The sequence below is a fragment of the Trachypithecus francoisi genome, unplaced genomic scaffold (assembly GCF_009764315.1).
Source record: "Trachypithecus francoisi isolate TF-2019V2 unplaced genomic scaffold, Tfra_2.0 Lachesis_group15, whole genome shotgun sequence".
Classification (NCBI taxonomy): Eukaryota; Metazoa; Chordata; class Mammalia; order Primates; family Cercopithecidae; genus Trachypithecus; species Trachypithecus francoisi.
This window is the reverse complement of record NW_022681460.1, coordinates 87179927-87204933: the sequence shown is the minus strand read 5'-3', so window position 1 is coordinate 87204933 and position 25007 is coordinate 87179927. Positions and strand designations below refer to the sequence as shown.

At 37.2% G+C, this 25007-nt stretch overlaps 1 protein-coding gene across 2 annotated transcripts in view; it reads right to left on the bottom strand.

Moving 5' to 3' along the window:
• TMEM244 (transmembrane protein 244) overlaps positions 1 to 25007 on the bottom strand; it is a 45730-nt gene that overhangs the window by 8007 nt on the left and 12716 nt on the right. The window contains exons 3-6 of one of the 2 annotated variants that reach the window (XM_033235501.1): positions 21720 to 21805; positions 19501 to 19574; positions 9426 to 9551; positions 7287 to 7331 (exon numbers count right to left, since the gene is read on the bottom strand). In XM_033235501.1, the coding sequence (XP_033091392.1) occupies positions 7287 to 7331; positions 9426 to 9551; positions 19501 to 19574; positions 21720 to 21805 (331 nt within the window). Of the gene's footprint in view, positions 1 to 7191; positions 7332 to 9425; positions 9552 to 19500; positions 19575 to 21719; positions 21806 to 25007 lie in introns of those variants that run through there. The other variant, XM_033235502.1, reaches the window with a different exon arrangement.

The window sequence follows — 25007 nt, the reverse complement described above, 5'->3', positions numbered from 1 at the left end:
TGGGGAGGCGGAGCTTGCAGTGAGCCGAGATCGCGCCACTGCACTCCAGCCTGGGCGACAGAGGAAGACTCTGTCTCAAAAAAAAAAAAAAGATATAAAATCTTCGTTAGTAATTGGAATTCATAGTACCTTGACTGATTAGGTGAGCTCCAGGTTTTGTCACTTCCACGGCCAATCATTTTGGAAGAAATTAACTGGAAGAACGGAAATAATGGATGAGATACAAGAGTTCGTGTGGTAAGTCATGTGAGAAAGAAGCAAAGGAGCCAGTGCCATATTTTCATGCTTACATGTACATGGTAAGTTTACATTTTCTAAACTAGGAACTGATCATTTTTGGATGGACACATAAAATACATAAAATCAGCATGACATTTCTTATTGGGAGAATGGAAAGCCTTTGTGGAAGAAATGCATTTTTAAGGCAAAAAGACTCAGGAGAAAAATCTAGGCAATGACTTAGTTTAGTTTCTCATTTGTGTGGATGTGTGTTTGAGGGAGTGTTACTTTCCTGTCCCTTTTCTTATGCTTATATTTTAGTTGTAACCATAGTAGGCACTTATTTTATATAAGGAGATACTTTATATTAAAATGTGGTAAATATTTAATATAGTTATAAAAACTTAACTCATCTCCGTTTACATCCAATTCAACAAACCTTTATTGAATAATAAGGATATTTTTAAAAACATAGGACTGGTTATACAGAGCTATACCAACTTACCAAAATATGATCCCAATCACTTAGACCCTTGCTACTCAAAGTATGGTCCAAGCACTGGGATTTCTTGGGAATTGTTAGAAATATGGAATCTTAGGCCCTAATTCCTGCCCTCTGAACCAAAATCTGCATTGTAACAAGATCCTCACATAAATCAAATACACATTAAATTTTGAAAAGCACTGTGTTAGAAGACCACAGTCTAAAAAAGGGAAGTAATTTCATAAGAAATGCTCTAACAGAGAACAAATACCAGAGGCCAATCAAAGAATGCAATTCTGGTTGCAGGGATTCACAGTAGTTTTGAATCTGCCCCTTACTACATTACACTTTCCACAAGATATATCAGCAGCTTCTAAAGCGTGCCTCTAGTCAAATACATTCGAGAAACAGTGCATAATGTATACCATAGTTTAGAGATGGCTTGTTCATAATAGTATGTTAAAGATTTTAGCCAGGCATCGTGGCAGGTGCCTGTTGTCCCGGTTACTCAAGAGGCTGAGGCAAGAAGATTGCATGAGCCCAGGAGTTGGAGGCTGCAGTTGAGCTTTGATTATACAACTGCACTCCAACCTGGGTGAATAAGTGAGATCTTGTTTCAGAATAAATAAATAAACATTTGGAGAAATCCTGAAATAAATAAATCTATCTTACTTAAACCCAGGATTCCACAAATAGACATGGAACACGCTTTGAGAAACACTGCATGTAATGAGTTTGCAACGTTTTGCTTATGAAGTATTTTACTAGAGTTGTTCTGTACTCCATTAGCTTCTTTTTTTTTCTTTTTATACTGAATATATTTAACCTTGAATATAAGTTTGAACAAAAAATAAAATTTAACTCTGACACAATGTATGTAATATTATAGAAATTCTGAGGCAAATTAATTCAACTGTTCTGTTAAAAATTATCCAGATCTGGATAGATAAAGTTGTCTTTGAACAAATAGTATGCTAAAGTCTGGCCTCCACATATCATTGAAATTAAGCCGGATCCTGCAAGTAAATGAAAGGGAAGTTTTGGTTAACTATCAATAATGAATAATTCATTAGTGAGATTATGAATAAGAACAATTGTCATGACTAAAATAATGTTTCTGAAACTGACATAGCGTTTGAAACAGAATAGTTTATAGATTCAGCTAAAAGAGATAGGTATGTAGTCTGAGGATGGTAAATCGTTGCAATTTAAAACTTCCTTCAGGGAATAGGTGCATGGTTCTGTCAAATGATATTAAGGAGTTCTTAAAACTCAGAAATCAAAGGCAGTGGAGTCAAAGCACATGCCAAGGAATTCACGATTCTCGATTCTTTTAACTCTTCAATCTGCCTTTTGTTTGTGTTGTGGTTGTTTAGAATATATTTTTTTTCTAAAGTGCTTTCCCTCTAATTATAAAAGGAAAGCATGTCCACTAACTTGGGAAATATTTCAAGTATAGAAAATATATTTTAAAAAGCAGAATCTCACCTCCCTGAGATTCTCAACTGTTTGGTTTTATGAAAATGTCTTTAGTTCTGATTTCATTGGCCCAGTGATTCTTGTTTGTTTTAAAATATTGATCTGGCCTTACACAGTTTTCACAAATCTGCTGTTCTCTGTGTGGCAGTAATAGTAGAACTCCCATAAAAGGTAAAGTTTCCTAAGTTAAGAACTCTGACAGGACTGCACGACTTCCTTGCACAAAGACACATGTCCAGAGTGAGACTATGAGATACAGTTTCCCAAATGTGTAGCCACTGTTCTCTTACATTTAAATTTTTCACTCAAAGAAAAAAAAAAAGGCTAACTCAAATGTTACGCTGCAACTTTTTTTTTTTTTTTTTTTTTTTTTAGATGGAGTATTGCTCTGTTGCCCAGGCTGGAGTGCAGTGGTGTGATCTCGGCTCACTGCAACCTCCGCCTCCCGGGTTCAAGTGATTCTCCTGCCTCAGCCCCCTGAGTAGCTAGGATTACAGGTGTGTGCCACCATGCCTGACTAATTTTTATATTTTTAGTAGAGACGGATTTCGCTATGTTGCCCAGGCAGTTCTTGAACTCCTGACCTCAAGTGATCCACCTGCCTAGGCCTCCTAAAGTGCTGGGATTACAGGCGAGAGCCACAATGCCCGGCTGCAGCAACTGTTTTCTGAGTAATCCAACCATGATTATTGAAGAAAAATAGTCATCCAACTCTTTTAGCAAATTGAATTGGCCATTCCATTATACCTAACTTGACTCTTCTTGGCATCAAGGTGGTATATACCATGTAACTGAGCTGGCTAAAGCACGTAAATTCTGTGGTATTAAAAATAAAACCCAAAAGTTGTAAGTTCTTGTTTTTGGAGAGAAAAAGTCATTTCACTTATGCTTATAGAATTTCTTACAATACCTTTTATGATTTATTAGAAATTTACATCTTTGAAAGACATACAATATAAAACCTCAGTACTGTCTACATGTGTTTTCTGTACATACTAAATAATACTGGAGGAAATTGCACATCTAAGACTTAACAGACATGCAAGGTAAGTGGAGAATAAACTCTAGTGAAGGAGCCAATAAGTAACATGAATAATACTAGTACTCTAAATAGATAATGTGACTAGATGTTGTGATCATTGTGGTCAATACCTAGCTTAAGCGAAACAAAAAGCTTTAGGAAAGTTCATTTTCACTTGGTTAATTTCCTTACTAGGTATGTGGTTGATGAATTCAGTTCAATTTGTGAGAAAAAAATGTAATTTCTTCTTGTACTACTACCATAAAGACAGTGATGTCATACATGAAGAAAAGTGAAGGTGTCACAAATATATCCAGTGTGTTATTCTCTGTAATTTTTGAATGATAATGTTTTTGAAGTTTTTTGGTTTAATTACATGACCCACATAAAAATATTTCCCCCATCTTTATATATAAATATATATTTATATTATATAACTATTATGTAATATGCATATATTTATAATGCTAAATATGATTATATAACACACACATTACATGCCAGGAAAATCTCTGCTCCTTAATTTTATCTCATTTAATTCACTCCATACTTACACAGCAAATATTTATTTATTTATTTATTTTTTTTTTTGAGACGGAGTCTCGCTCTGTCACCCAGGCTGGAGTGCAGTGGCCGGATCTCAGCTCACTGCAAGCTCCGCCTCCCGGGTTTACGCCATTCTCCTGCCTCAGCCTCCCGAGTAGCTGGGACTACAGGCGCCCGCCACCTCGCCTGGCTAGTTTTTTTTTTGTATTTTTTTAGTAGAGACGGGGTTTCACCATGTTAGCCAGGATGGTCTCGATTTCCTGACCTCGTGATCCGCCCGTCTCGGCCTCCCAAAAGCAAATATTTATTAATGCTCTACTATGTGCCAGGCATGGCACTGAGGACTGAATATTTTATTATGGACATTTTAGCTCTTAAAAGATTTTTTTACACTTAAAAATGAAAATTAAGCCATTCCATAATTTTCCTTTCAAAGGTTAAGCAGCATTTGCTATTTTCCAGTTGAGTATAGAGACAACTCCTTTGACCATTTGTATGTTCTCCCCAAGTCATGTCTTGTATGCTTGCCTCTGTGTGCTTTGAAAGCAATAGTCACAGAACTAGAAAGCAACAGGGAAGTCCTACTATGGCTTGTGATACTAACTGATCAATCCATCTTCTTTTCAGTTTCTTTTTACTCTTCACATTGTCTAAATGGTGTTCTCAATTTCTGTAAGCTCTGCTCTTAACCCTGTGTATTCTTTATCTTAGAGTGCGTACCCACTACAGAGGCAGCAACCATCACATCTGTGCAGCAGTAGCTTCAGGATTCTATGTAGAAGTGTCTCTGGGTGGCCATCTATGTTGAGGGAAAGGCTAGTTAGAGGACACACCTTAGTGACTGTGAAAATGCTCCTAAATTATCCAATTCTATAAGCTTCGGTTTTTACATTTGCTAAATTGGAATATAATACTTATCTCACAGGACTGTAGTAAAGGTTAATGAGATAAATGCAATGTCCCTGGCTTATATTATGCATATCAATGAATGGTAAGTACTATTAATACTGTGTAGGCCATTAAAATTGAGTGGCAATTCTAGAGCATGTTTGGGTATGCATGCTGTTGTCAGAACAGATTGAAGATATTATACAAGATTATTGCCAAATCAGTAAGAGTGATTAAAAAAAGATTTTATGACCTTTATATTTGAAAGCCAGATGCAACAGATTTAGAACTAAATGATTTTCATATTTGACAAATATTGAAATCTGTTGAGAAACACAGAAGCATCCAACTTTGCTTTACATTTACTTTTATTTACTTTTTTATTTTTTAGAGATGGGGTCTCACTCTGTTGCCCAGGCTGGAGTGCAGTGGTGTCATCATAGCTCACTGTAGCCTCAAACTCCTGGGCTCAAGAGATCCTCCCACCTCAGCCTCCCAGGTAGCTCGGATTACTGGCATGAGCCACCATGCCAGGCCCGTGTAGCAGTTTATTAACACAAGTAACTGTCAATATTGTAATGTTCTGTTTCTCTCCTAAATTTCTAATTACTGTTACATACTATGATTAAGGAAGAAAATAAGTAAAAGCGTGTGTAATCTCGTCTCCTGTATGTTCGCTGTTTTGTATCTTGATTTTCCTATTTCATAAACTAGAATTCTATGGAAAACATAATCCAATTTAGATTGGATTTCTTAAAAGTAAGACTGAGCTAGATGTGGTTGGCTACTTCAATTCTAGAAAATGATTTTAAAAAACAACAGGGGAGATTAAAGTTAGACACCTTGAAGAACTTCTCAATTGTTAAGAACTTGAAAATACTATAAAGACATAAAATTTATTGACTTTATTTCAACTTATGCATTGCATAAGGGAATAAAAAGACTCAGAACAATGTCTGTACTATTGCTGCTCCAACTATGGTCTCTGGACTAGCAGTGCCAGCAAAACCTGGGCCCTACCCAGACTCACTACCTTTTTGCAAGATCTTTAGGTGATTTGCATGCATTATGTACATTACAAATTGAGAAATTCTGCTCTGAGATATACTTCTAGGCTCTTTGTATTAATATGGGAAAAAAAGAGTGGAGGCTAATTTATCTTTGTATATTCTTATGTTCCTAGTTGTTTACCTGAAAGCTCTTTTCATACTTTGCTAGTTTCAATACACACTCATTTTTGTTGTTGTTTCCACTTCCTTCATCATAATTTTGTCTCCACCGAAGTATAGCTTGAGTCTTGACTATTTCACTTGAATTCTTCTACAGAGGGCAGTTCCCTCTAGCGATCTATAAATCAGGTTTCAACCTCTTTGTCCTACTAAAAATTCAACCTTTTGAGGATCCATAAATGTTATGAGAGGGCTTATTTAGATAAGTTGTGTACAATAAGAAGTTAGAGAAAACTGTGTCTTGGGACATAGGAATAAATAAAATATAGTCCCGTAATAAGATGTGAGAGCATGAAGCTTTGTGAATAGATGAGGAAATGTCAGAGAAGGAAAGAAGAGGAACTGTATTGTTTGGCATTTGTTCTTTCGTGTACCTGTAACTCATACTGTTTCTGAGTCTACCCAGTCGGCCTGTTTTTATAGTAGAATGTTTGATGCACCCATGAGCATATAATCAAGTGTGTATGTAGATTCCATTACAAGTGCAAAAGTGGTTCCTAAAACACTTTTTAAAGAAAGTTATATCTATCTGCTCAAGTTTTGCTCCTCATGGAAACTCAGTCCTTATTTCCTACTATAAAGGAAAAATGAGAGGAGAAGAAAGGGAGAAAAAACTGGTGCAGATCAGTCTTGGAGGCAAGCTAAGAAAATCCATGGCTTATTGAAGACTGTGCCAGAATATATAGTCTTTACTGACTTTCACTCCAGCGCCTTCATTATTGACATCAACATCTGTCATTCCTCTGTAAATTCAAATTTTACCAGAAGCAGAAGTAGAGTATGCTATACTTTTTTGCCTTTTTCTTTTCTTTTCCTTTTTTTTTTTTTTTTTTTGAGACATAGTCTGCTCTGTCTCTCCTAGGCTGACGTGTGGGGGTGCAATCTCGACTCAATGCAACCTCTACCTCCCAGGTTCAAGCGATTCTCCTGCCTCAGCCTCCTGACTAGCTGGGATTACAGGTGCCCACCACCATGCCATGGCTAATTTTTGTATTTTTAGTAGAGATGGAGTTTCACCATGTTGACCAGGCTGGTCTCAAACTCCTGACCTCAAGTGATCTGTCCGCCTTGGCTTCCCAAAGTGCTGGGATTACAGGCATGAGCCACCGCACTCGGCCACTATACTTCTTATATGTCTATTTACCGGATGTATTTTTGTTTCTAAATACATGTTAAGACGGCACCTTCTCTCCAGTGGATGGTATCTGGGTTGGCCTGAGAGTATATTTGGGCCAAAAGAGACAATCAGTGGAGTCCATCTTCAGTAAAACTGTGTTTTTAAAAAAATTATCTTAGGTATTATTATCTTAGAAAGGTAATGATTATAAAATCTATGAGAAAATAAAATATATTTCCACAGTTGTTCTATTTAACATTGTTTCTGTGCATTAAAGAATCTAAACAAACAATTTCATTATACCTAAAGCAGCCCACCAATGTGATCTCAAGGGGAATTCCAACATAACTGCAATAGAAAAAAAAATGGTTAATTTCAAAACATGCATTTTTATCTTTTACTCAAGAAGAATAATCCTGTTTGGTCAAAATATATCCACCCAGCAAGAAAAGGTTTATCCATGTTCATGAAATCAGGTGGCCCCCAGTTGTACTTCAGTTGTGGTCTAAAAGGTCACTTGTTAAGTCAAACCTTTACAACTCTTCTTCTAGAAATAATGCTATGAATTGTGAGGTTCTCAGGTCAGCTCCCAAAGTTGATTTTAAGTGATCATCCTAAGGCCATCCTGAATCCTCAACGCCTAGTTCCCTCAGGAATTCCAAACCACTTCACGCTGAAGTAAGTCACTTCTGTCCAGTAGTCATTTGTTAACATTTTCTAAGTGCCATGTGTTAGATCATTAACTCATAACTTTTCTAGGTCCAGAACCTATAGCTCATCTCAACCCTGAGGATTGAACCACCTATACTCGAAGTCCTTTTACAAATATTGGTGGTTGTCTTGCAGAAAAAATTAAGCCTCAAAGTAAAGTAGAGCACTTCAGAAGCAGAGTGATGGGGGCAGGGCCTCCAGTGACTCTTTGAGTTACTGAGGGAGGGCTTGTGTCTGTGGAAACTGATACTAGGCCATGAATATACTGGCATTCTCTAGTAGCAGTGAAGCTGGGAAGTTGTAGTTCATTTGGAAATTGTGTGTTCTTCAGTTGGAGACAGATTGTACTGTTTTTTGTTTGTTTGTTTGTTTTTTGTTTTTTGAGACAGAGTCTCACTCTGTCACCCAGGCTGGAGTGCAGTGGTGTAGTCTCGGCTCACTGCAACCTCTGCCTCCTGGGTTCAAGGGATTCTCCCTGCCTCAGCCTCCCAAGTAGCTGGGATTACAGGTGTCCGCCACCACGCCTGGCTAATTTTTGTATTTTTAGTAGAGGTGGGGTTTCACCATGTTGGTCAGGCTGGTCTAGAACTCCTGACCTCAGGTGATCTGTCCACCTCAGCCTCCCAAAGTGCTGGGATTACAGGCGTGAGCCACTGCACCTGGAAGAGACAGATTATACTATCAACAGATCAGGGCACTGAAAATATGACAGTGATTTAAGTTGGTCATAAGTAAGAATAAACTTTGAATTATAACCTGTGGTTGGTTATCACTCATATTTTGACTGATATGCTTTTAAAAAATAAGGCAGTATAGTAAGGGAGAAAAAAATACAGTGGATGAGTAAATTTTGAGTGGATAGGCGAACAAATGGATGAAATAGTCATTTACTGAGTAATTATTATATGCTAGACACAAGTCAGACAATTTCTTATTGTCTGATTGTAACCGCATCAGGTTTCCCCCATTTTGTAGAGAAGGAAACTGATGTGAGAGATGTGACTTGGCCACAACTACCCACCTAGTAAAATGTAGGACTGGAATTTGTATCTATTTTCTTCTGACTCCAAAAATCACAGGTAGAAATAAAAACCACTTAATCTAAGAACTGGTATTTGTTTTAAAATAACTGTTGTTGGACAGGTGTCCATGAATCCCAGTTCCCAGTCTTTGATCAGTTTCTGCCCTCAGGGAAGGGTTTTGGAGGAAAAATATGTCTTACAGGGCAAACCTTGCCAAGTTGGTGATAAGTTGAATGTGAAAGGGAAAGATCTCTATTTCAGTTTAGTTCTGAATCAGATTGGATCTTGAAATAGAAAAATGATGCAGGGAAAACCAGAGTAATACAAATAAAGTTTAGCTAATAATAGTATTATACCAATGTTAATGTATTAGTTTTGACAATTGTACTATGGTTATATGAAATGCTAGCATTAGGGGAAGCTGGGTGATGGGTACATGGGAACTCTCAGTTACATTTTTGTAACTTTTCTGTAACTCTAAAATTATTTCAAAATAAAACATTTTTTAAAAGTTTTAAAAAACCTCCCTGAGAAGAGCGGTAAAAAAAAATGTGGCTGGAAAGAGGGAGGAAGACCTTTCATCTTCAGTTTTTATCATTTAGCTATCATACAAGAATATGCAGACAACAAAGTTCTACTCAGGAAGCAGTTTACGTCCAACATCTGTTTTAATACATTTTCCTTGTTTCTGTTATTTCATTTTGCTTACCAGTTGAAGTGATGACAACATGAAGAATAGTTACTGAAATAGCATAATCCCAAACCCATTCCTCCACAACCGGAACAAAAAGCAATCCACAAACAAAGTAGGTGACCTCTGTTGAAACTAAAAGAACTGCAGATACAAAGAAGAATATAATTATTGGGGAGTAGAGCAACTAACATTCTGATATACAACTAGTAACAAGACCAGGAAAGCTTACTCTGAGAAGAAATTTTGGTAAGAATTTTTAAATGTTCCATTTCCTAACAATCCTCAAATTTGTATAAAACGATTAACACATTTTATCTTTTAACAATTTTTAGATTTGTAGAAAACCACAATATATCATTTCTGTTTCACATTCTTTGTATTTAACATTTTAGAAGGTGAAATACAACAAAGAAGTGTTACAGTGTAACCAATATGTGCAAATCTGTAATTGGATTGCAAATCTCATTTTAAGACATATTAAAAACTAATGAAAAAATCCAGTTCTGAGTTTTGAGAAATGAAAAAAAAAATAAACCAAATGTAAGAGTTTATTGAACTACAACATTTGTTTGATACCAAGCACTGCCCAATTTGGAAATGAGTTCCTTTGTGTCTTTATAATAAAATGGTTTGTTCAGATTGTCACTTGGGAAACATAACTGATAACCATGAATGAAAGAAGGTCTCATAGATGACAGGTATGGATGGAGACACTCTCCTAAATCCACTGGTTGTGACAGAGTGGTTTACCTGAACACGTATGAAGAGCTAGATATTTACAGGTGAGAACCACAAATCTCTAAGAGCCCTGAACACGTGATGGGTCCATCTTTTGCCTCTTGTCTTTGATATGGATCTTTAAGACTATCATGGTTTCAAAAGAGAAATCCATCAAACTTTAAAGTGACAAATATATGTGGTATACCACCAAGGTCCCTTTGTAAATGATACCACTTTCCATAAAAATTACCTTTCCTCTTAAAACACAGAAAATAAGTGATATGTTCATATAATTCAGGGATAAATAAATCTAGGCAGACAAACTCTAATATTTTTCAAAGCAAAAAATAAAATAATCACCTTATGTCCTACTGTGTAGAAGTAATTTATTATCCAGCAAGCCAGAGATTGCAGTCGGTAAGCGAGGTACCAAGGAAGCAAGCCCCAGGTGCAATCTTTTTAAAGGCCTCACACATATTCCTCTTCAATTCTATTTAATTTAACTTAGCGGGTTTCAAAAGTTAAATACAGAATTCATACTAACTTCTTTTCTATTGCACAGGAATTCCTTTGATCAGTGGAGATCAGTTCAGCATGTCCTGCCACCTAATATCCAGGAAAGAACTGTCCTGTTGTGTCATATTGACACCATCTCTTTCCATCACATTTCACTCCTCCCTGCCCCACTGGTTTACAGAATCACTACATTATTGTAGAGAAAGAGAGATGCCTCTTTTGTCAGCATTTAGAGATTTTATAGGTTAACTTGCAGCTGCTTGGAGATAGTGATTTTAGTCTTGCACAAGCTGTATTCATGTTTCTTAATAGAGAATACTTATGCTTTGTTCATGATAGGAAAGAAAGCATGACTTAGGGGAAGTAATACAAAATTTGAAGTCAAGATAACAGCATTCTAGTCTCGCTTTTACAGCTTAAGAGTCATAAGACCTTGTCTGGGCATGGTGGTTCACACCTGTAATTCCAGTACTTTGGGAGGCCGAGGTGGGAGCATCACTTGAAGCTAGGAGTTCAAGGCCACCCTGGGCAACATAGCAAGACTCTGTCTCTAAAAGAAATTGAAAAAACTTAGCCTGGCATAATAGTTTGCCCCATAGTCCTAGCTACTCAGGAGGCTGAGATGGGAGGATCTCTTGAGTGCAGGAGTTTGAGATTACAATAAGCTATGATCATGCCACTGCACTGCACTCCAAACTGGGTGACAGAGTGAATCTCTGTCTCTTTTTAAAAAAAAAAAAGAGTTATTGAGTCGGTTCCAACATGGCCGACTAGGAACAGCTCTTGTCTGCAGCTCCCAGTGAGACTGACGCAGAAGACAGGTGATTTCTGCATTTTCAACTAAAGAACCTGGTTCACCTCACTGGGACTGGTTGGACAGTGGGTGCAGCCCACAGAGGGTGAGCAGGGCAGGGCATCGCCTCACCCGGGAAGTGCAAGGGGTTGGGGGATTTCCCTCTCCTAGCTAAGGGAAGCCGTGACAGACTGTATCTGGAGAAACAGTACACTCCTGACAAAATACTGTGCTATTCCCACAGTCTTAGCAACCAGCAGACCAGGAGATACCCTCCCATGCCTGGCTTGGCAGATCCCACACCCATGGAGCCTTGCTCACTGCTAGTGCAGCAGTCTGAGATAGATCTGTGATGCTGCATCTTGATGGGGGGTAGGGGTGTCTGCCATTGCTGAGGCTTGAGTAGGTCACAGTGTAAACAAAGAGGCCTGGAAGCATGAACTGGGTGGAGCCCACTGCAGCTCAGCAAGGCCTGCTGCCTCTGTAGATTCCACCTTTGTGGACAGGGCATAGTAGAACAAAAGGCAGCAGTCAGCTTCTGCAGACTTAAACGTCCCTGTCTGACAGTTCTGAAGAGAGCAGTGGTTCTCTCAGCATGGTGTTCAAGCTCCAAGAACAGACAGACTGCCTCCTCAAATGGATCCCTGACCCCTGTGTAGCCTGACTGGGAAACACCTCCCAGTAGGGGCTGACAGACACCTCAAACAGGCAGGTCCCTCTGGGACAAAGCTTCCAGAGGAAGGATCAGGCAACAATATTTGCCATTCTGCAGCCTCCACTGGTGATACCCAAGCAAACAGGGTCTGGAGTGGACCTCCAGCAAACTCCAACAGACCTGCAGCTGAGGGGTCTGACTGTTAGAGGAAAACTAACAAAGCGAAAAAAATAGCATCTATATCAACAAAAAGAACATCCACACCAAAACCCCATCTGTAGGTCACCAACATCAAAGACCAAAGGTAGATAAAACCACAAAGATGGGGAGAAACCAGAACAGAAAAACTGAAAATTTTAAAAAACAGAGTGCCTCTTCTCCTCCAAAGGATCACAGCTCCTTCCCAGAGAGGGAACAAAACTGGATGGAGAATGAGTTTGACGAGTTGACAGAAGTAGGCTTCAGAAGACTGGCAATAACAAACTTCTCCGAGCTAAAGGAGCATGTTCTAACCCATTGCAACGAAGCTAAAAACCTTGAAAAAAGGTAAGATGAATGGCTAACTAGAATAAACAGTGTAGAGATGATGTTAAATGACCTGAAGGAGCTGAAAAACATGGAATGAGAACTTTGTGATGCATGCACCAGCTTCAATAGCCGCTTTGATCAAGAGGAAGAAAGGATATCAGTGACTGAAGATAAATTAATGAAACAAAGTGAGAAGACAAGATTCAAGAAAAAAGACTGAAAAGAAATGAACAAAGCCTCCAATAAATATGGGACTATGTGAAAAGACCAGATATACGTTTGAAGGGTGTACCTGAAAGTGACGGGAGAATGGAACCAAGTTAGAAACCACACTCTTCAGGATATCATTCCGGAGAACTTCCCTAACCTAGCAAGGCAGACAAACATTCAAATTCAGAAAATACAGAGACACCACAAAGATACTCCTCAAGAAGAGCAATTCCAAGACACATAATTGCCAGATTCACCAAGGTTGAAATGAGGGAAAAAATGTTAAGGGCAGCCAGAGAGAAAGGTAAGATTACCCACAAAGGGAAGCCCATCAGACTAACAGCGGGTATCTTGGCAGAAACCCTACAAACCAGAAGAGAGTGGGGGCCGCTATTCAACATTCTTGAAGAAAAGTATTTTCAACCCAGAATTTCGTATCCAGCCAAACTAAGCTTCATAAGTTAAGGAGAAATAAAATCCTTTACAGACAAGCAAATGCTGAGAGATTTTGTCACCACCAGGCCTGCCTTACAAGAGCTCCTGAAGGAAGCACTAAACATGGAAAGGAATAACCAGTACTAGCCACCGCAAAAACATGCCAAATGGTAAAGACCATCAACGCTACGAAGAAACTGCATCAATTAATGGGCAAAATAACCAGCTAACATCATAATGACAGGATTAAATTCAAAGATAACAATATTAGCCTTAAATGTAAATGAGCTAAATGCCCCAATTAAAAGATACAGACTGGCAAATTGGATAAAGAGTCAAGACCCATTGGTGTGCTGTATTCAGGAGACCCATCTCACATGCAAAGACGCACATAGGCTGAAAATAAAGGGATGGAGGAAGACCTACCAAGCAAATGGAAAGTAAAAAAAAGCAGGGGTTACAATCTTAGTCTCTGATAAAACAGACTTTAAACCAACAAAGATAAAAAGAGACAAAGAAGACCACTACATAATGCTAAAGGGATCAATTCAACAAGAAACGCTAACTATCCTAAATACATATGCACCCAATACAGGAGCACCCAGATTCATAAAGCAACTCCTCAGAGACCTACAAAGAGACTTAGACTCCCACACAATAATATTGGGAGACTTTAACACCCCACTGTCAGTATTAGGTCAACAAGACAGAAGGTTAACAAGGATACCCAGGACTTGAACTCAGCTCTGCACTAAGTGGACCTAATAGACATCAATAGAATTCTATACCCCAAATCAACAGAATATACATTCTTCTCAGAACCACATTGCACTTATTCCAAAATTGACCACATAATTGGTAGTAAAACACTCCTCAGCAAATGTAAAAGAACAGAAATCACAATAAACTGTCTCTCAGACCACAGTGCAATCAAATTGGAACTCAGGATTAAGAAACTCACTCAAAACCGCACCACTATGTGGAAACTGAACAACCTGCTCCTGAATGACTACTGGGTACATAACAAAATGAAGGCAGAAATAAAGATGTTCTTTGAAACCAATAAGAACAAAGACACAGTGTATCAGAATCTCTGGGACACATTTAAAGCAGTATGTAGAGGGAAATTTATAGCACTAAATGCCCACAAGAGAAAGCAAGAAAGATGTAAAATCGACACCCTAACATCACAATTAAAAGAACTAAAGAAGAAAGAGCAAACACATTCAAAAGCTAGCAGAAGGCAAGAAATAACTAAGATCAGAGCAGAACTGAAGGAGATAGAGACATGAAAAACCCTTCAAAAAATCAGTGAATCCAGGAGCTGATTTTTTGAAAAGATAAACAAAACAGACTGACAGCAACGCTAATAAAGAAGTAAAGATAGAATAATCAAATAGACACAATAAAAAATGATAAAGGGGATATCACCACTGATCACACAGAAATACAAACTACCATCAGAGGCTACTATAAACACCTCTACCCTAACAAACTAGAAAATCTAGAAGAAATGGATAAATTCCTGGACACATACACCCTCCCAAGACTAAACCAGGAAGAAGTTGAATCTCTGAATAGACAAATAACAGGTTCTGAAATTAAGGCAATGATTAATAACCTATCAACCAAAAAAAGTCCAGGACCAGACGGATTCACAGCCGAATTCTACCAGAGGTACAAAGAGGAGCTGGTATTATTCCTTCTGAAAGTATTCCAATCAATAGAAAAGAGAGAATCCTCCCTAACTCATTTCATGAGGCTAGCATCATCCTGATACCAAAGCCTGGTAGACACACAACAAAAAAAGAGAAATTTTGGCCAATATTTCTGATGAACATCAACACAAAAATCCTCAATAAAACACTGGCAAAACGAATCCAGCAGCACATTAAAAAGTTTATCCACCAGGAACAAGTCGACTTCATCCCTGAGATACAAGGCTGGTTCAACATACTCAAATCAATAAACGTAATCTCTCATGTAAACAGAACCAATGACAAAAACCACATAAGTATCTCAATAGACGCAGAAAAGGCCTTTGACAAAATTCAACAGCCCTTCATGCTAAAAACTCTCAATAAACTAGATATTGATGGAATGTATCTCAAAATAAAAAGAGCTATTTATGACAAACCCACAGCCCATATCATACTGAATGGGCAAAAACTGGAAGCATTCCCTGTGAAAACTGGCACAAGACAAGGATGCCCGCACTCAGCACTCCTATTCAACGTAGTGTTGGAAGTTCTGGCCAGAGCAATCAGGCAAGAGAAAGAAATAAAGGGTATTCAATTAGGAAAAGAGAAAGTCAAATTGTCTCTGTTTGCAGATGACATGATCGAATGTTTAGAAACCCCCATCGTCTCAGCCCAAAATCTCCTTAAACTGATAAGCAATTTCAGCAAAGTCTCAGGATATAAAATCAACATGTAAAAATCACAAGCATTCCTATACACCAAGAATAGACAAACAGAGACCCAAAACATGAGTGAATTCCCATTCACAATTGCTACAAAGACAATAAGGTACATAGGAATCCAACTTACAAGGGATGTGAAGGATCTCTTCAAGGAGAACTACAAACCTCTGCTTAACGAAGTAAAAGAGGACACAAACAAATGGAAGAACATTTCATGCTCATGAATAGGAAGAATCAGTATCGTGAAAATGGCCATACTACCCAAAGTAATTTACAGATTCAATGCTATACCCATCAAGCTACCAATGACTTTCTTCACAGAATTGGAAAAAACTGCTCTAAAGTTCATATGGAACCAAAAGAAAGCCCACATAGCCAAGACAATCCTAAGTAAAAAGAACAAAGCTGGAGGCATCACACCACCTGACTTCAAACTATACGACAAGGCTACAGTAACCAAAACAGCATGGTACTGGTACCAAAACAGATATCTAGACCAATGGAACAGAACAGAGGCCTTGGAAATAACACCACACATCTACAACCATGTGATCTTTGACAAACCTGACAAAAACAAGAGATGGGGAAAGGATTCCCTATTTAATAAATGGTGCTGGGAAACCTAGCTAGCCATATGTAGAAAGCTAAAACTGGATCCCTTCCTTATGTCTTATACAAAAATTGACTCAAGATGCATAAAGACTTAAATGTAATACCTAACACCATAAAAACCCTAGAAGAAAACCTAGGCAATATAATTTAGGACATAGTCATGGGCAAAGACTTCATGACTAAAACACCAAAAGCAATGGCAAAAAAGCCAAAATAGACAAATGGGATCTAATTAAACTAAAGAGCTTCTGCACAGCAAAAGAAACTATCATCAGAGTGTATAGGCAACCTACAGAATGGGAGAAAATTTTTGCAATCTATCCATCTGACAAAGGGCTAATATTCAGAATCTACAAAGAACTTAAACAAATTTACAAGAAAAAAACAAACCCATCAAAAAGCAGGCAAAGTATATGAACAGACACTTCTCAAAAGAAGACATTTATGGAGCCAACAGACATATGAAAAAATGGTTATCATCACTGGTCATCAGAGAAATGCAAATCAAAATCATAATGAGATACCATCTCATGCCAGTTAGAATGGCGATCATTAAAAAGTCAGGAAACAACAGATTCTGCAGAGGATGTGGAGAAATAGGAACACTTTTACATATTGTTGGTGGGAGTGCAAGTTAGTTCAACCATTGTGGAAGACTGTGGCAATCCCTCAAGGATCTAGAACTAGAAATATTATTTGACCTAGCAATTCCATTACTGGGCATATACCCAAAGGATTATAAATCTTTCTATGATAAAGACACATGCACGTATATGTTTATTGAGGCACTATTCACATAGCAAAGACTTGGAACCAACCCAAATGTCCATCAGTGATAGACTGGATTAAGAAAATATGGCACATATACACCATGGAATACTATGCATCCTTAAAAAAGGATGAGTTCATGTTCTTTACAGGGACATGGATGAAGCTGGAAACCATCATTCTAAGCAAACTATCACAAGAACAGAAAACCAAACACCACATGTTCTCACTCATAGGTGGGGGTTGAACAATGAGAACACATGGACACAGGGCGAGGAACATCACACTGGGGCCTGTCAGGGGGTGGGAGGCTGGGAGTGAATATCATTAGGAGAAATACCTAATGTAAATGACAAGTTGATGAGTGCAGCAAACCAACATGGCACATGTATACCTATTTAACAAACCTGCATATTGTGCACATGTACCCTAGAACTTAAAATATAATAATAATAAAGAGTTATAAGATGTTGAGCAGGATTTTAACTTTTAGATAAGTCTGTTTTCTTCTCCATAAATTGGAATATGGAATATTATTTATCTTAAAAAGTTGTTGGGAGGATTTTAATGTAAAATGAAAGAAATTTGCAAACTATTCTCTGCGATGCAGAGGAAAGATACTAGTAATTGGAGTGTTTTTAACTGGACTCATACCTTCCAGTGTCCTTGCTCAAACTGATCTCTTGGGTGACAAAATTATTGAAACCTACACAAACCTGACCATAATAAATACATGCCAAAGTCTCTGAGATTACTCTTATATTTTATTAATATATCTGAGATTAGACAAGTATAGATTCTCAGAGCAACAGCTTTGAAGAGTTACAACATTTATCTCCCCAAGCCCAAAATTAAAGATTTAATAGGCTGAGGGTTTATTGATATCTTTGTACAAATGTTTGTGTTTCACGAGAGGAAAGGACGACTGTAAACTCTGCCAGGCATTTTGGGGATCTTCACTAATCCCTGCTATGTAAAAGATCATCACTGGTCTCCCCTATGAAAAAACACAGCCTTCTCCAATAAGCCTGTGATATTGCCCTTTCTTTATTGACTGACCCAAAGACTAGAATTAAATAATGACAGTTGAGTGTTCAATCTCTCCCCCTACCCAAAACACACACATGGCCCATATCTGACTCTTTACTGGGACTATACTTTTTTAATCATTTGTGAATAGTGTTGGTAAAAGCTAGGGAAGTGCCTGAAAGAAAGTTAAGATAAAGTGTTAGACCTCTTGTATCTCAGAATGGAAGTATCTCGTTCTCACATATACTTCGCTATCCAAAATTGAATCAATAATGGCACCAAAAAAGGATACTCATTTGAGGAGGCTGTTCTAAAGCTTTTTATTTCAATTCAGTAACTCCAACTGAACAAGTTTCCTATACAAATTATACTAGAAATCCCATATCACTGGCCTCCAGCAATTTTTCTATATTTGCATATTTGTACCCCAAAAAGATTCTCCAATGGTTTTCTAGTGAATTGTATGATTTAAGGAATTGACAGTAACATTAAAAAACAAGAATAGGGAAAAACTTAACAAAATACTAAGAGTAATTACTGTGTATAGAATGTAAGTACATGATTTATTTTACTTTTCTCTTTTCTGTTTGTAGATATTTTCTAAACTTTCATTAATTAATGTTTTATTTTATGATAGAACACATTAAAATTTTACTTTTCTAAAGATGGAGGAAACTCATCATGAAGAGCCCTGAAACAAGAATATTTTACATATATTCAAGGTACATAGGTGTGATTATTAATATACATAAGGGTAATGAACATACTAGATATTAATTAATAACTATTCAACAAAAATGCCAAATTTAAAAGAGATAAATTTTGCCTTAGTGTATTCTTTCTTATTGTTTTTCTTCTGCAACAAGTTCTATACTATTTTGGGAAGAAAAATAAAACCAAGCAGAAATGTACAAAGTAGAAAACGAAAGTTCTCTGTCACCCCAGATGGGAGATAACAATTTGTTGCATAATTCTCCAGACTTCTTATCACTGACACCATGTATTTCACTTTATGCTACAAAAATGAAATTGTATTATATGAACTCTTTTGCTGTATTTAATTATCTATTTTATATCTCACAAATATTTTTCTACATCAACACGTTATTATTCTTCCTTTTCTTTAAAAATAATGAATAAAAATTCACCCCCAATACAATGAAATGAAAATTTATATAAGAATTCTCATTCCTTTTCTCCACTTATCCCATCTTACTCCATCTCCAAGGAATTACAACTTTAAAATTTTTGATAGCACTTTTCCTAATTAATTTTTGAAGTCAGATAAAATACATAGATGACTGTGAGATAGGCCTGATATTTAAAATTTTTTTATTAAAAAATTTATTTTTAGTGGCATTTTGTTCACTAATTGATAAGAATTTTAAATTAAAACAATTACCTTTATAGTTTATGTTGAGCCATGAGGGATTTGTTTTGAAATCAAATGGTGCCAGGACATCCAACTCATGCACCCTAAAGATGTTATAAATGAAAACAGTTTACTCTGAATGAAGCAGTTCATAACTGCACATCAAAGCGACGCATGTTACTATTCTCATACTAGGATAAGTTATTCAATTTACCCACATTATGGCACATTTCAAAACTGGCTGAAATGGGAAGAAATCACCAGTGAAGATAATAATCTCTATAGAATTTTTTTCTGACTCAAACCTCTCCCTCTTCTTGCTAGAATTACAAGTTGTGGTAACAGTTATAGCAAAATTTCAGATCAATCATTAGGTGAGAGGGAAAAAAGGTAACAAGGGACAAGGCAATGTCTAGCTACAAAATGTAAGCTCACTTTAAGGCCAACCCAGTAGTTCTACAGATGTAAAATAGGTTCACCCAAATGGTGCTATAACGTATTTTTTTAACATTAAGTGAGCTACTGTAGCAGTTAGAATAAATTAATTAAATGCTAAATACATCCCATCATGGATATATTTTTGAAATGTAATGTTGAAAAAAGTTATAAAATGACACCTATTATATGATACCATTTATATAAAAAAACTTGCTAAGCAGAAAAAAATGAAGTGAGCTAAGAAGAAAGAGTTTTTAAAAACAGGCTGACTTGGATGACAGCCAAATAACATTTTGTCCACATTGTCTTCTTTGTCCAATTAAGTTCTACTTTGTCCACGAAGTGGACTTAATTTTATTTGATGTCTCAGCTAGAATCTTAGTATTTCCTGCCATCAAACATGGAAGGAGAACGTAATACCATGGAGACAGCGGAGGCTTGAAAAACAACAAGATACAGGTTCTAATCCTGGTGGTGCTATAACCATGAACTTGGGCAAGTCACCTAATCTCTCTGGGCTCCAATTTCCTATCTGTAAATTGAAGAGATTAATATCTGAGTTCCCTTCCTGTTCTAAAATTTGAGTCTATAAAGCATACAACTGGACTTTATACTATACCCAAGTTTGTAGCTGTGTGCAGCTGGCCAGCCAGTTTGCTGCCTCCTGAAGCTTTAAGGTCTAATTACTTCAAATTCCTCACCTCTGACTCATGTTAACTACAAACCCTTGAATGCTCAGAGAATCCTACAGTCTTGCCTTCTCCTTGCCCCAGGCATAGCCTCACCATCTCCCGTCCCAGCAAAAAGGTTGAGGCTGCATGTGAGCGCCAGATACTTCCTCCATGGGCTTGCCTGCAAGCATGCTGAATAATATTCTTTCCATTGCAAACACTGGTACCATTATTTTTTGATAGTTGCATATTGGTATTAATTTGCATATTGAAATAGAATTCCTTGCTTGCACAATAAAATTAAATTGTGTAAGCACTCAATTTCTAAGACATCATTTGTAAATGCACATAATGAATCTCAAAGCAACCAATATATTGGCAGCCAAAATCTGTAGAGACAAAATTCAACCATAGCAAGAAAAAAATTACCTGAAAAAATAATGTTTTACACTTACATAAAAACAATACTATTAAAATACATGTATATCCCATTTTGTCCTCATAATAACTCTTTTTTGGATTATTCCATTTGACAGACGAAGGCACTGAAATAGGAGATACACTGTGGTTTGGTCAAGATGATTCAGAAAGTTAGTAAGAACTTGGGTCTCTTGCCTCCCAAAAGCTATTTCCAACCTAACAGAAATTATTTAAATTGGATGTGGATGATCTTTAAGCGTCTTTCTTGTTCAAGCCTTATCTGATTCAATACCAGACCAGGGAGTAATGGGTTCACTTTCTTTCCATGAACATCCTCCAAAGAGGTAAGAGAAACAGTCCTAACTGATTCTATCCACTTCATTTCATGATTGTTACTTTTATCATTTTCAGAGATAGAACATTTGCCTATTTTTACATAAATAATGAAAGTAGGCTGGATGCAGTGGCTCATGCCTGTAATCCTAGCACTTTGGGAGACCAAGGCAGGAGGATCATTTGAGGCCAGGGGTTCAAGACCTAGGCAACATAGTGAGACCTTATCTCTACCAAAAAATAAAAAATAACCAAAAGTAAGAAACTATGTCTTAAACAAAAATCCACATCCTCTAATCCATAAAGACATGTGAAACGTTAACTATAAAAGTCTTTCCTATTCAGTGTTAGCTTTTTAATTCTGTTTGAAGACAATGTGCTACTTACTCAAACAACACGCAGCCCATGCTCAGGGACACGTAGTACACGGTGTAGAACAGGGTGACACATAGAAGAAGCTTCTGCAAAACAACCTGTGGAGAAAACAGGTGTGAGGTCCAAGAGCCTGGGATTTTTCACATGGTCTTTGGTAACTAGTTTGGCAAAAGATGATGAATGATTACTAGATAGTGTTGACTAGCCTTGTATTGCTTAAGGACCCATGGGATGGGAAGGACTTCAAAGTGTCCATCTTGGAGCTTCTTCGGCGGCATAATTTTCTTAAGTGTCATGTGTCTTGGGTTTGGTTTATCCTTCCTACCATGTATTGAAATCAGTTAGTTTTTCTTTTCATTTGAACGATAATAGCCTCTAGATATTTCTAGATGATTGCTTTCATTTCGATCCAAAATAAGATGAATAATATATAGTCTCTATGTTAGTATGTATTTTCAACCATTAAACTTTTCTTATTTCTGTTAATATTAAAATTCAAATAACATTTTAATTTTTTAGTACATTCATTTACTATAAAATTTTCCCTGTGTAATCCAAAAACATGAGGATTGTACTACATACCCAGAAAACCTATAAATACTAAATCTGTGTAAGACATTTGGAACTATTTTTTAATTAAATTATAATTTGTGAGACAATATATTTGTTGACAACTTTTATATAGAGATACACTGACTTTTCCTGACAAATTTATAAAACACTACATATTTTAAAAATGTTGCTAGCTGAAGAAGTTACCATCTTACACATTTGCACCAATAATTAATGCAATATACAAATCCATATCACTTACGCTCCATTCACTGGAACAAACTTCCTAAATACCAATATTTGTATTTTAACTTGACAAAATGACTCTAAACCTCAGCTGTGATAATAATATAATCTTGCCAATCATAATAATAATGGCAAGAACCACAGTTACTTTTGCATCAACCTATAGAAAGATGAGAACAGGTAAATTCCAAACAATATTTTAAAAAACCCCACATAAATAACACAATACTTAAACCTCTATACAAGAATTTACAGAGCAATTTGGTAAAACACAATAGATGGTCCTGAAATGGACTCTTCCACATCTGAGACCTAAGAAAGAAGCACTGCAGATTAATGAGAATCAGAAAGATTATTTGACAAATGGTCCTGTGAAAATAGTCTAACTTCTAAACAGAAAAATCCCATTAGATTCCAGTCTTGTACCAGACACCACAATAAATTTCAAGGGGATTAAAGGCTTAAATGCCAAGGAATAGGTTGGGAGAAAATATTTGCAATATATATCACAGGAAAAGGATTGATATCTATAATATATAAACTCACACAAATGTTAGAAAAAGACAAACCAATAGAAAAATGGACAAAGTATGTAAATAGGGAATTCACATGAAGAAATACTTAAAAAGCCAACAAACAATCAAAAATGTGCCAAACTTTGCTATTAACCTTTTCAAAGACATCCTTATGACTATAATAAAAGTTGCAGCATTTCACATGAGAAATGCTCAATTTACTCAGTTTATTCTTTTATTTTAGAATCTTAAAGCCATTTTTGCTTAATCCACACTCCAACACTTTAGGATTATTATTAATTTTACTCGAATGACCAATTCACCAAACTGACCACATATTTTCACTTGCCTAGGTACAGAAGGAGCCCACAGCTAGAGGCAAGAGGAGAAGCTAGTTAGCAGAAAGTAGACCACAACCAAGTGGCTGAATGGACCAGATTTACAGATCTACCAAGAACCTACTTCTTCCAACTATTTTTAAATGGGTAGGATGTGAAGCCTGAGAGGGCCATGAGAAAATAGGACTCCAGGGTTCTGGGACCTTCAGAGTCTTCCCCTATCCCTTGCTCCCACACCATCCTCAACACCCCCTACTCTTTGCCTGTGTCCACCCCCAGCCCTGCTCACCAAGTCTCACCTCTCTTCCCTGATTCTCATCCCCAGTTCACCCTCAGGATCTCACATTCCTTGTCTCTGTTTTTTTTTTTTTTTTTTTTTTTTGAGAGAGAGAGTTTCGCTCTTGTTGCCCAGGCTGGAGTGCAATGGCATTATCACGGCTCACCGCAACCTCAGTCTCTCAGGTTCAAGCAATTCTCCTGCCTCAGCCTCCCTAGTAGCTGGGATTACAGGCATGCACCACCAAGCCCAGTTAATTTTGTACTTTTAGTAGAGTCGGGGTTTCTCCATGTTGGCCAGGCTAGTCTCAAACTCGCCTGCCTCGGCCTCCCAAAGTGCTGGGATTACAGGCATGAGCCACCCTGCGCCTGGCCTTCACATTCCTAGTCTCTTAATCTCTCTTCCCTTATGACCTTCAGTCTCTCCTTCCTCAACCCTTGGTCCCCTCCTATCCATGCTCCTCATTCTCTCCCTAAGACCTGTATAGCCTGTGGTTCCATGATAGCTGACACAACGTGATTTTTTAAAAGGAATGTGTGCAAAAGAGACCTTCTTCCCATAGCTGTCTTTCTTTTATCAGAGAATAAAAATCCTTCCTAGAGGCTGCAAACAGCCTTCCCATTATGTCTCATTGTCCGCCACAGGGCCACATGTGCACTTACTGAACAATCACAGGTAGTGTAAAAGGGTTTACTATGGCAGCTTTATGACATCATGGCTGCACTTCCGGGGACAGGCACCTACTGCCTCAATAAAAGAAAAATTGGAATTCTATTAGCAGGGAAGAAGGAGTTGGGCAGGAAACTACATCTTCCACTTGGAAGGAATCAATACAGAAATAGCTAAAAGCCCTCATTTTGTAGCAAAGAGTCTTTGAAGGTCAAAAGAAAGTGTGGAGGTATTGCCTGAGTTGAGGCCCATGCATCAACTGGCTCAATTCTTCCCCAACTGCTGGAATAAGAATTTGCTACTGGGAGATGGGTATGTAAAACGGAGCAGCTGGGAGCTTCTTCAGCACTATAATTTTTTTAAGAGTCATGTGTCTTTGGGTTTGCTTTATTCTTCCTACCATGTATTGATATATCAATTGTTTTTCTTTTAATTTGAGCATTAATAGCCTTTAGATCTTTCTAGATGATTGCTTTATTTCATTTCAATCCAAAATAAGATGAATAATATATAGTCTGTATACTAACATGTATTTTCAACCATGAAACTATTCTTATCTCTGTTAATATTAAAATTTAAATAACACTTTAATGTTTTAATACATTCACTTACTCTAAAATTTCCCTTGTATAATCCAAACATGAGGATTGTACTACATACCCAGAAAACCTACAAATACTAAATCTGTATAAGACATTTGGAA